The sequence below is a fragment of the Melanerpes formicivorus genome, unplaced genomic scaffold, assembly GCF_026170545.1.
Source record: "Melanerpes formicivorus ecotype bairdi unplaced genomic scaffold, bMelFor1.0.p_v2 SCAF_28, whole genome shotgun sequence".
NCBI lineage: Eukaryota > Metazoa > Chordata > Aves > Piciformes > Picidae > Melanerpes > Melanerpes formicivorus.
In genome coordinates this window covers 1,141,243-1,153,432 of record NW_027142380.1, presented here as the reverse complement: position 1 = coordinate 1,153,432, position 12,190 = coordinate 1,141,243, and the positions used below count along the sequence as shown (strand labels likewise).

Below are 12,190 nucleotides of genomic sequence, written 5' to 3'. Positions count from 1 at the left end.
TACACAGGTCCTCATACAGTAACAACTCGACAGCTTAGCTCTATGGAGTCACTTCTTCTTGACCATGAGCCAGCAATGTGCTCTTGAGGCCAAGAAGGCCAGTGCCATCCTGGAGTGTATTAGAAGAGGTGTGGTTAGTAGGTCGAGAGGGGTTCTCCTCCCCCTCTACTCTGCCCTGGCGAGGCTGCATCTGGAACATTGTGTCCAGTTCTGGGCCCCTTGGTTCAAGAGGGATCTCAGGGAACTGCTTAAAAGAGTCCAGTGTAGAGCCACAAAAATGATGATGGGAGTGGAACATCTTCCTTAGCAGGAGAGACAGAGAGAGCTGGATCTCTTTAGCTTGGAGAAGAGGAATCTGAGGGGTGACCTCATTAATGTTCATAAACATGTAAAGGGTGAGTGCCGAGAGGATGGAGCCAGGCTCTGCTTGGTGATGCCTAACGACAGGAGAGGGAGCAATGGATGGAAATTGAGGCATAGGAAGTTCCATGGAAACAGGAGGAAAATTTTTTTCACTGTGAGGGTGACAGAACACTGCAATGAGCTGCCCAGGGGGGTTGTGGAGTCTCCTTCTCAGGAGATGCTCAAGACCTGCCTGGATGTGTTCTGGTATAGGTGATTCTGCACTGGCAGGGGGGGTTGGGCTAGATGACCTTTCGAGGTGCCTTCCAGCCCTTATAAACATTATGTGACTCCTTCTTTACAAACCCTGCAGAAGACCTGTGAAGAATAGCTCTCTCATGTTCCAAGTTTGGTGAGGCATACAGCAGCAACACACACCTGTGCCACATGCCACAGAAAGCAGCAATATCCTTATTTCTGGACACCTGAATCTGCATGGCAAACTAGATTGATTGAGGTGGGACATAAGGAGGAAGTTCTTTACAATGAGAGTGCTAAAATACTGGAATAGGTTGCCCAGGGATGTGGTTGAGGTGCCACCCCTGAAGACATTCAAGATCAGACTTGATGTGGTCCTGGGCAGCTTGATCTAGTTGAAGATGTCCTTGCTCACATGCAAAGATGACCTTTGAGGGTCCCTTCCAATCCAATGCAATCTGTGTGAAATCTTCACACAGTTTCTCTGAAGTGCCACTAATTGCTCCATGAAAGGAAACACACATCTTTCAAAAAATATAAAAAAGAAAGAAAGAGTATTGTATGTGTAAGGGCAGCAACTAGTAATGAAGGAAAAACCTGGGTTTGGATCATCCACAATGTGTTGTTGCTATTTCTCCCTCCCCGCCCTTTCTTTGTGTGCAGAGGAAAAAGAACATTCCTTTCCTGCAGACAGTCTCACATCCAATCCTACCACAGAGCCTGACATCAGCAGGCAGGCAGCAATATTCAGCTTGTCTTTAAGAGTGCAGCAAGTGACCCAGCAGTGGTTGCTAGGCACAGGGACTAATATAGACAGGGAGATGGGCTGGAGTGGTCTGCCTCTCAGCTGCGTGTTGCAGGCTTGGGTTAACGATTTTGCCTGGCACTGAGATCTTACAGCGGTGCTCTGGAACAGTAGGAATAGAAAATACTCTTCAGAATTGGGGGTTTTACATAACTCAAAGCAAGGCATGTATTTTGCATCAAGTAGTAGTCTGGAGTTGTATGGGTGTCAAAGGCCACCTTAACCCCACCTCCACCTCTGGGATTTTTTTCTCCATGCTTGAAATGATTAGAGAAATGATTCTGCCACCTCAAAGAGTGCCTAATGCTGACTCACTCCACCAGAGCACCCAGACTCCTTACAGTGCTCTCAATTTAAAAGAGCTTTTCTCTTCAGAGGGAGCACAGAAAGCCTCAGTCATTTCAACACACACACATACAGGGGTAGGTCCCAGTCCCCAGAAACGGATTGTCACCTGTCCCTTGGGAGTCCCTCTGGACACCAGTCCTATACCTGGGTATGGGATGGAGAGAAGTGTGAAATCAGCATAGCGTTGAGCTTTGTCCACCTTCTCAGAAGACGTCACACTGCAAGGTACAAGAGGAAAGCAGCAGACATTTGTGAAGTGTTCTTCACAGGGAGACTAGCACTCTAAAAGCTGCCTATCACATCTCCCTGCACCATGACTTCACTCAGCAGCAAGCAGGGGCAGAACTTAGTCAACACATCCAAACAAAAGGTATATCCCAAAAGCACTGAAGCTTTCCTCTGAGAGAAATACCTGGAGAAACATCTCCCTCTGTCCCTAAACACAGGCTCCCTCCCTCTCCCCTTTCTGTAAGGGTGACTGTCAAATCACAGAGGGCTTTACAGAGAAAACATACTCAGGCTGCAGGAGACAGATGAAAGCAGCTCCCTTTCCCACTGATACAACATTTTCTGGCTTAAAAGCTTAGGGGTCTCCTTAGAGCATCAACTAACTGCCACCGCTGTAGGATGCCTCCAGGGCCTGTTCCTAGGAGGCTAAGTGCACGCCCAGTGGCAAGTCACACGTCAGGGCTACACTAGCTGCATCCCAAAGCCTGCAGAAAAACAAAGGAACCCAGACTCACTTCAAGCCAAACTTCACCTTCTTGTTTTCCACCATCAGGTCACAGATATACCGGACAGACAGGTATCGAAGCAGCTTGATGTCATGCCCTCTGACCTTGTCAAACAGCTGGGAATCTGCATTTCTGCAAGGCAGAGCAAGGCAAAGCAAGATGAGCAGGGAAGGCAGCCTGCCTTAAGTCTGATTCTTTGCACAACACTGCCACAGCTCTTCCCTGAGCTGTTTCTAGCCATAAGCTGCACAGCACAAGCATTCTCTCCACAGGTCAGAGCCAGACTCTGCAACGAGCTGATACTGCAGACTTTGTGCTCAGGGTCCCTCCCCATGTTTCACGCTGTTCTGCAACAAGCATGTAAAATATAGAACAGTTTTTCCAGCCTGGAGATGTACTTTCTGATGAAGTACTTTGATGTATTTTTTTGACACATGCCTGTGTAATTCAAACACCTTTTTAAATGGCTCTATATATTCCTGTCTCCAGCCCTTTCCCCTGGCAAGAGATTAGCAGGCTCCAGTTACATTGGAGTTCAGACAGCTATTAGCATTCAAGAGTCTTTTCCAAAAGTAAGGAAAATAAGACTCCAAGCTTGGTGATGGTCTCAAGCCTGCACCCAGCCCAGAGAAGTAGCTGAGTCAATAGACAGCTTTGGTCCAAACTCCAGTTTCCCCAGCCCAGTGATGCATACAAACCTAAGTGCAGGATCTTCCTCTGATATGTCTTCTGCATCTGCCCAAGCATCATCAGAACCTCCTGAAAGGAAGGCATTAAGAACTGAAACTTGTGTACACCAACTCTGGTCCCAGTTTGACAAAACATGCATGTGCCCCAGGGCATGGTTTGGTGCCCTCTCTCCTGATGTAGGAAACTACTGAGAGCACTTACATCTCCTCTTCCTGAAAATCCCATTTTTCAACATAGCAGACTCTTCCCTTGTCATTGCAAAGGATCTAGGCAGGTCAAACCCATTAATGCCAAGCAGATGGACACCCCAATAGTGCTACACAGCACTTTGCTAAGCCAGAATTCAGCTGCACATATCCAATACTCTGCTGAATAGCTTTCCCTAGCATCCAGCATACCTAACCATGAGCAGGATTTGATTCCCAGTGATCAAGTGACAGCAAGATCTTATCCTCTTTCTTCCATTATTCCCACCCTCATGTTTGGGAATTGATACCTTGAATCCTTTGGGCTGCCTTACTTGCCTACATGCTTCTCATAAGTCACACCTCACCCTTGAATTCTTTTGCCACTACTCTTAAGAGCTACGTTGCTCTGTCCTCTCATATGGTGCTTGGACATGGACAAGAAAGAGATTTCAGTCTTTGCTTTATTATGCCTGACATAAGGAAGTCCATGCTAGAGCTCTGCATCAGCTCTCAAGAAGGGCTTGCTCTCACATGTAGGTCACTGTTCTAGCACTGACCAGCCTCACCAGGCAGACAATGACAATGGGTCCTCACTCACCTGAGAAGATGTAGTTGTAGCCGGTGCGCCCATAGAGCTCTCCCCAGCCGGCCAGCGTTGCCGATCTGCAGATGTGCTGGAGGGAAATTTCATTATTAACCACACAAGCTCCAGGAGTCTGTCCCTTATCAGGGCTCTGGCCTCTGTCTGCCTCCATGCTGTACAGAACTGTCAGTACCTACAGCTAGTGCCTCTCAGCAGTCTCTCCCACAACCCTGGTCCAGATTGAGATCTCCAAGCACATCAAAGTCCCAAGTGCCTTCATCTGTAGCTAGTTTTTAAACTGCACTTTCACATCTCCAGTTCTCCAATTCACCAATACAGTCAATTCAGGCCTAGCTAGCAATGGCTGCACTCTGCTAGTACCCTGCTTGAGTCTTATTTCCGTGTTCCTGTGGGTAAGATTATGGATAGTCCCAGTATGATTCTGGGCAGCTCACTCCTGCAGGAAAATGCCATCAGGTTCAGCTTCAGTCAAGCCAGATTAAAATTGTCACAGGTATGATTTTGCAGTTCACAGTGTTTCTAAATGGAACTAAGAAAACTGAATTAAGATACTTAAATGAGACTATTCCTACAGGGCTTCAGTACAGTTTAAGTAAGCCACATGAAAATGAATCTAATTTCAGTTTTTTAACAAATCCCCTTGCAGACAAGCCCACGCATTCACAAGACCATTTATGCAATCTTGCCTCCCCAGGGAGCAGACAAGGGAAACTTCTCTTCAGAGGGAAAAGTTATTCAAAGGGAGCTCACTGCTGGGAAGAATAAGGGGCAGAAAGTGACAATAGCTGTCTCCCAGAGACCAGATGTCTTTGGTCCTTTAGAAGTGACACACATGTGGAGAAAATATTAGCTCTTTAGTGCAGTGCTCCACAGTGGGGTATATTAGTCTGAAGACCCCATAGATGATTTATGCAGCCTGGGCAGTAAATGTTACCTACTGCTACAGGCTGCCTGCTTGTACCCAAGAAGAGTTTTACAGCTGACTGAAGATGTGGCTGCACAGTTCAGACAGCAGAGAGAAAGATCATTTTCTAAGTTAAGACAGGTAACTCATGAAGCTTTACCTTTCCCTTGTACAGAATGACTGGGCAAACAAAGCGTCCTCTACACCTCGCCATCTTACTTCGGTTGATAAGGTCCTGCAGTTTGCCAACCTGCACAGTGCTCTCAAACCTAGTGGACAGAGATTTGGTTCAGTACACAGAGCATCTTCTCACACATCTTTCAGTAAAGCTGCTACAGACACCTCAGGCTGCAATCCCCAGCCCTTTCACCTACAAGCCAGCTGTGAAGCTCTCAAGCGAGAGGACACTTCTTTAAGAATTGCTTCTGCAGCTATACAATGCATATAGACACTCCCCTCTCTCCTTTTCTTTATTTGGAAAAGGACCAGCAGCACAGGACATGACCAGCAAGCATCTTCAGGAACTGGCAATACAAGCACTATCAGAATGGTTTAAAGTGTGGAGGGCTAACGAAAGGCTACCAGAGTAAGCCAGTGCCTTCAAAAACACCTGTTCTGCTTTCTTCCCCACCATCTTTCCATCCAAAAGTAGCTCAGCACTACCACTGGAGTGATGGCACTCTCTGTCAGAGTAATAATTTTGCAAGGAAAAACAAGTAAAATAAAGAACCAGAACACTCACTGAACCTCACTTCTGGTCACTTGGCCATTGCGTGCTGGGTTAATTAGACAACTGTCTAAATCAGGTGCCAGGCTGAGCAGGGTAGTTACAGTGATGTCATCTCCATCTGTGTACCTACATTTTGTTTGATCTTCTGGTTAAAGCTAAACCAGAAATATGTTCCAATTTGGAGACAAGTTAAAAATTGTTGCAGTTTGTCCAAGTACCACTCTACATGTGACAGGAATCCACACCGACTTCTGAACTACACAGACCTTTAGGAGGAACCATCAGTGCAGGGTGGACTAGAGATTCCACAAGGAACTAGAGATTCCACAAGGAACTAGAGATTCCACAAGGAACTAGAGAAGTATCCAGGCTGACCCAAGTAAAACCAGATAATGAAGTATGGACATACAAAAACTGCATGGCCTTGCACTTAGTGACTTCCAGCAGCAAAGCTCAGTGGAAGAGCCTAGATGAACTGGTTGGTCTCTGGATGCTTGTACATTGTTGATGTGCTAAGTCTGTAAAAAGGGACAGGTAAGATCATGAGAAACTCTCCAGTGATAATTAGGATGGCCAAGGGACAATCTGCTGCAAGAGAAACCACAATGGATTAACTGGCAGAGCAGATGAAGTGAGGGCACAACAGTGTATGCATTAGGGTGAAGGACAGAACTTACAGCAGAGAGGGAGAAAAACTCCAAGGCAAAGGAAAGTGTTGGCCTAAGAACAAATTAGTATCTACTACTGGAAGTTAAAAGACAGTGGCTAATCTTCAGAACCAGTGAGTGTGGAGCAACCTACCTGCAGCTGCCATTCTGAAAAGGATAAGAAAAATAATCTACTGTTAACATGGAAATTGATCTGTTTAAGGCAAAGGTTATACAAGGTAGTGCCAGTGGAAGCAGAAAAACAGCAAACAAGACCTTCAAATCCTACTCTGTTGTTTGGTGGTTGTGGTTTTTTTTTCCTTGTTTGTTTTTTGTGTTTTAAAGGATTCAGTTCTCAGAATTCATAGTGGAAGCTTAAGATTTTCCATGTGTTTCCCTACAATTTTGGCTGTCCAGCTCCAAGAACCTTTGATATACACCAAAAGGTATAGAACACAAAGTAATCTTTACATGCTGTGGCCATGAAGGTGCTAAGTGCATTAAGACAGACAAATGCCAACACAGTGCACTTCACATGGGAGCAGATGAGACTGCACACAGACAGAAGCGGACACACTGCACCGGAAAGCAGCCCAAATTCTGCTCACTGCCCTCACTGCAACCCCCTGAGAGCTCCACTGCACAACCTCTTCCCTCCTCAGAGTGCACCTGAACAATACACACTGCAGGAACAGCCCATGTGTGGGAGGTGATGCCTTCCTGCCTTATCCCAAATACCAAACTACTTGAAATTTTGAGAGATTTTGGGGTCTGTGGTGACAGGTTGGACCTGATGATCTTTGAAGTCTCTTCCAATCTTGGTGATTCTGTGGTAGAGATTTGGTTGTGGGGCTGTTTTTAAATGAGTGCACTCAGTTAGAAGACACATCCTGCACCCTGCTCCAGCTGTCTTCAAGTTTCCTTTGCAAAAGCAAATACAACTGAGATACAACAACTTTAATATGGTGTAGCTCTGTGGCAAAGCTTCCAAGCCCAGAAGATGGGATTCAGAAAAAAAAGATTAAATGCCTGGAAGATCATTAATTGTAAGAGAAGCACTTCCTCAGAAGCTGGAACAAGACAACATGTTTCACCTCTCAGAACACTAATGACGCTTCCCTGAAGAGCCACTGCAGTGGTGGGGAGTAAGTCCAAGCAGCGTGGCAGGGACCTGGGACATGGGGTGCAAGGGAAACACAGTGCCCCAGAGGGGACATGAGAGAATGAGCCCCTCTGCCAGGCTCCCATGCTTGCTCTTTAGGAATAAGCCTGCCTGTGCAGTGGAGAGACCTGCTGTGCTACAAACCTGGCTGGTGGACCTTCTTGTCTCAAGAACCATTGTCAGTGAAGCTGGAGATGAACATGGTAAGTAAACAGAACTGTACAGAGACTACTGCAGTAATGGGAAAGGCTGCTCTGAAGAACAGATGCAATGCTCTTACCAAGACAAGTGATCAAATGCATCAGAGATGGGAGCAAAAACTGTTGGAAAAGGTTCAGAAAACAAAGCACTCCTCCACACCAGTGTAGAAGAGCAACATTGAGGCCTGCTTGGCACAGGGTAGAGAATGAGGTGGAAGAAATTAAGTGTCACCTTCAATCTATTTTTGACATTTCCAGTATTTTCAGAAGTTCTTCCAGAAGATACTGCTGGGCAACCTTTCCTCTGTGTTAATTAATGGCCTGCCTGCCCACCCTCCCCCTAAAATCACATCACAAACACCTTCTTAAACATGTGGGAAACACTTCCTGTAAGAGCAAGCTACTGTATATTCCAGACAGGTCTGAAGCAAAGATGCTTCTCTTTGGGTTAAACATCACAGCACTGGAACTGAAGTGTTCCTTGCACATCATTATTATACAGCCAACTGTGATTCTATTTGTGTGGAGTGCAGACACATCCGAGAAGTGTCAGGTGAAACCAAAGACAAAGACTGGCCTGTGTTTGAGATCTGGATGTTTTCATTAAGCACAGTCACAGCACCTTTAAGATAGCAAGTAAAGAACTGAGCCCATCCCTCCGTTTCCATTGCCTGCAGCCTCTGCCCGCTCCTTCTGTGGGGACATCAGAAATTTCCAAGCACAGGGAATGTGCTCCTGGCTGCTGGACATGCTCTGCCACTTTCTGTGCCTCCTTGTGAAAAGCACCTGACCAGGGGGCATACAGGCCAAAAAACACACAGCAAACTCCTCCTGAACCTGCCTGGACTTTAGAGTACTGTAAGCAAACTTTGATGAAGCAACATCCTTTCTTCCCACAGCTGCCCATTCACAGAATGAACAGGACCAAGAAACTGATCTAGGTTAAAAACATCTGGGGTTTGCTGGTTTCCCCAAACAGCTTCAGAAGCAGTTGAACCAATGGGGAGGTGCAGAGTTTGCCTAAATGAGAAGTGCTTCCAAAAGTCTTGGTATCCTCAGAGGTGTGAAATATCCTGCACGCTTCAAGTAGGCCCCACCAGCTGATTAAGAACATTACAAAAACGAAAGGCACCCAAGGACACTTGGTCTTAGAAGAAGTGCCCTGTTCACTGGAAGAGTTCTCACATTCCCCCACACAAGTGCAACAGTCTCCACTTCATGATTATTCAAAAAAATAATTATGATGAAGCTAAACCCCAAATGTGTGGGGAAAAAAACACCCACCCCAAACAACAATCACTAAGCAGCTTTTACAGTCAGAAATCAGGACAAGAGGAATGATGAAGGGTAGTCTGTTTCCATGACTCCTAGGTCAGCAGAGCAAGACTTGGAAAAGAATCAGTATTTAAAATTACCACTGATGGCTTGCACAAGTCTTGTAAGAACACAGGGCATCGAGTGCAAGCATGCTTGAATTCTCATCAGAGAAATGACACATCCTTTCCTCTTGCAACAGCAGGAAAAGCAGAAGTCCTCAGTTTCTCTTCCTTAAAGACACTTAGCTACAAGTACAGCTTCAGACTTTAGTTTCCTTTTAAGGGGGTTTGCTCTTTCCTAATCTGATCTACCCATTAGGCAGACACTCTCCCACCTGACAACCAACCCCCCTCCCACAGCACTTGGCCCACCTGCCAGCGTGCAGCTGGCAGTTTGCCTTTCGCAGCCAAAGCACTAGGACACTTAAGAAAAACTTTGTGACTAGCATCCTTTTGAACTTGTTACTCTTGTCACAGGCACAGCTTAGATTGCAAAACTGCATTATCACAGTATCACCAAGGCTGGAAGAGACCTCGAGGATCATCACGTCCAACCTGTCACCACAGACCTCATGACTAGGGAGGGAGGACCCTGCTGCCCAGTGTGAATACTCCTGCCCACTGCAGGCTTGAACTCACAAGCTTCCCACTGAAAGGCTTATGTGCTACCACCTGATGTTTTGTTGGAAAATATAACAAAGAGAGAGGCTGTCATTAGAGCTGCGGGGAGCAGCTAATGCTCAGCCAGAAGCAAAGCCAATGTGATTGTGGGTCAAAGTCCAGAAACACATTAGCTTGCACTTGCACTAAACTGCCAGCAAGAGTTTCCCGTTAACTCACTGAACCTCAGCACCACGGAATCAGGTACCATGAAGTGACACAGACTACTGCTACTGAGATTGTCTTCTCTGTCCAGCCCCTGTTAACCCTTCTGCCCCAAGATGCTTTCCCGTCTAAAGTGTCGTGGATCAGAGATCTTGCAGCATGACCACAGGCACTTTTCATCAAGACTGGGAAGGCATCACACAGCCCTGGTCCCAGCCACGACAGCAGGGTGACCTGTAGCACAGTAATCTACTCGAGGACAAGTGTGCAGCAGAGCTAGCACTGGCTCGGAGCACCCTGTTTCCTCCGCACCCCTTGAATTACAGGCTTAGCTGCACAGCTTACACCACGGAAACCCAAGAGACCTGGAGAGCTGGGAGGAGCCTCGCGGGATCTCGCCGGCGAAGCGCAGCCTTGGCAGGCAGCAGGGAGTGCCCCGGGAGCGGAGTACCCGGCGGCTGACACCGCCGGCTATAATTAGCCGCAGCACAGCCTGGTGGGGCTTCCCTCGGGCGGCGGGAGCCCCGGAGCGACAGCGGCTTCCGGCAGACGCGAAAGCTCCCTGGGCAAAAACGCGAAGCCGCCTCTACCGGCTGTCGGCCATGCGGGACAGGGTGCGGCGCAGCAAGACTGGGAGAGGAGCGGGAGCCTTACGGGTCGCGGCTGGCATCACGCTCCAGCAGGACGATGTGCCGCGGGTAGTGGGCGCAGACCTCGCCGTGCACATTGGAGATCACGCTGTAGCGGTAGTCGCGGCCGAAGAGCTCCAGGCACCGCCGCTCAATCCGCTCCACCTGCGAACAGCCAGCGGTCAGCGCCCACCGCATGGACACTAGTTCCCGGCCCCCGTAGTCCCTACTCCCTCACCTTAGCAGCCGCACCGCCACCATCCTTGGCGCGGTACTGTGTCCGGGAGAACTCCAACAGCAGCTCGGTCAGGGCGCGGTCCCCGGAGCCCGCCGGGGGGCAGCCGCGGGCCGCCGCCATCCCCGAGTCGCTTACCACCACCGTTGGCCCATAGCCCCACCCTGCCCGCCGCTTCCGCCTGCCGCTTCCGCCCGCTCGGCCAATCACCGCCGAGCTCAGACCACGCCTCTTCCGCCCGCCACGCCGGCGTCATCGGGGTGCGACGTAGTGAGTTCTCTCTGCTCCCCGCTGTAGGACTGTCGCGTCCGGCTCCGGACCTCCGGGCCCTGCTTTTCCCTTCTTCACCGGGCCGTGAGCGGCCCCCGCTGAGCCCCCAGCGGGTGAGGACCCACCTGGCTCTCGGTGCGAGCCCGAAGCAGGGCGCGGCGGGAGGAGCGGGGCCCGGCGCAAAGGCCAGGCACAGCCACGGCACCGGAGGCGTGGAGCACCCCTCGGGGGCGGGCTGTGTTACCCAGCAGCGGAGATGGGGGATGCCGAAGCTTTGCATAAGCCGTGTTTACACCTTTTGAGAGAAGGGGAAAAGGTTGGCAGGGACCGTTGGGCGGGTCTGCCCATGACGCTGCACAGGCATGCCCAGGGCGTTGCTCTTCGTCACGAACCCTGAGCCGGCTGTTCATTAAAGAAATCTCCCTCGGGGTGTGACTACACACGCACAAAGCCAGTCGCAGTGGGAACTACCAGATGTATGGTAGTGCGGGCACTGGAGCATGGCTGTTGTGGGCTTCAGAGAGGCAGTGGCTCGTCTGTCCGGGGTGGGACTGGGGATTGTGCCAGCTCGTAGTGTTTGCAGCGGGTTAATAGGTATTACCGGTACAGCACCAAACGCAAATGGCCCCTTTGCCAGGGGAATATAAAGGCTGTTTTCACCTGCATGTGTCTAATTTGCAAATTGTGAACCTTGACAAGGCTTGCAAATGAATGAGACCTGTGGATGATTTAATGAGAGTGGAGTTTAGTGACAGCTATCACAGCACAGCTTTACTGGCTTGAGAAGAAAACTGGCCCATGATGGTCTGGTCTCCGCTGGTGTTTTGGAGCCAGTATGAAGCTGCTGGGACAATTTTGCAGAGCACCTGCTGCTTGGTCTGGCAAGCGGGTCGGGAAGGCCCATTGCTCGTCTGGGAAGGGGGGCTTGCTCTGACAGCCCGCGGGTATCCCCCAAGGTCGCGGAGGGGCCGGGGAGAGGCCGCCTACCAGCGGCCTTGCTTCGGGCGAACGTTCCCCCTCATGCGCCTGCCAGCATTAACCGGGGCAACCTCAGGTGTCTGGGTCTGTGCCCAGACGTTGCCCCAGGCGGGCCCTGCGCGGCACGGCGGGACCGAGCAGCCGGGGAGCGGCCCCGGTGGGCCAGTGTTACTGCAGCGGGCCCACAGCCGCCCCAGCCCGCACCATACCAATCCGTTCTGTATCCTGCCCAGACGGCCCAAGCCGAAAGCTCAGGAGCGCGTTCTGCACCCCATCGAGGTAGGGGCTGAGCCCCGCGGAGCCTCGGCCCGAGCGTTGCCAAGCC

The 12,190-nt window shown here is 49.7% G+C and overlaps 1 protein-coding gene across 4 annotated transcripts in view; it reads right to left on the bottom strand.

Moving 5' to 3' along the window:
• MTMR14 (myotubularin related protein 14) overlaps window positions 1-10,779 on the bottom strand; it is a 35,532-nt gene extending 24,753 nt beyond the window's left edge. For all 4 annotated transcript variants that reach the window (XM_068154145.1, XM_068154147.1, XM_068154146.1 and 1 more), the window contains exons 1-7: window positions 10,621-10,779; window positions 10,408-10,547; window positions 5,034-5,142; window positions 3,964-4,039; window positions 3,186-3,246; window positions 2,497-2,619; window positions 1,898-1,971 (exon numbers count right to left, since the gene is read on the bottom strand). In XM_068154145.1, the coding sequence (XP_068010246.1) occupies window positions 1,898-1,971; window positions 2,497-2,619; window positions 3,186-3,246; window positions 3,964-4,039; window positions 5,034-5,142; window positions 10,408-10,547; window positions 10,621-10,740 (703 nt within the window). In that variant the 5' untranslated portion in view covers window positions 10,741-10,779. The remainder of the gene's footprint in view (window positions 1-1,897; window positions 1,972-2,496; window positions 2,620-3,185; window positions 3,247-3,963; window positions 4,040-5,033; window positions 5,143-10,407; window positions 10,548-10,620) is intronic.
• Between the last annotated feature and the right edge of the window lie 1,411 nt (window positions 10,780-12,190).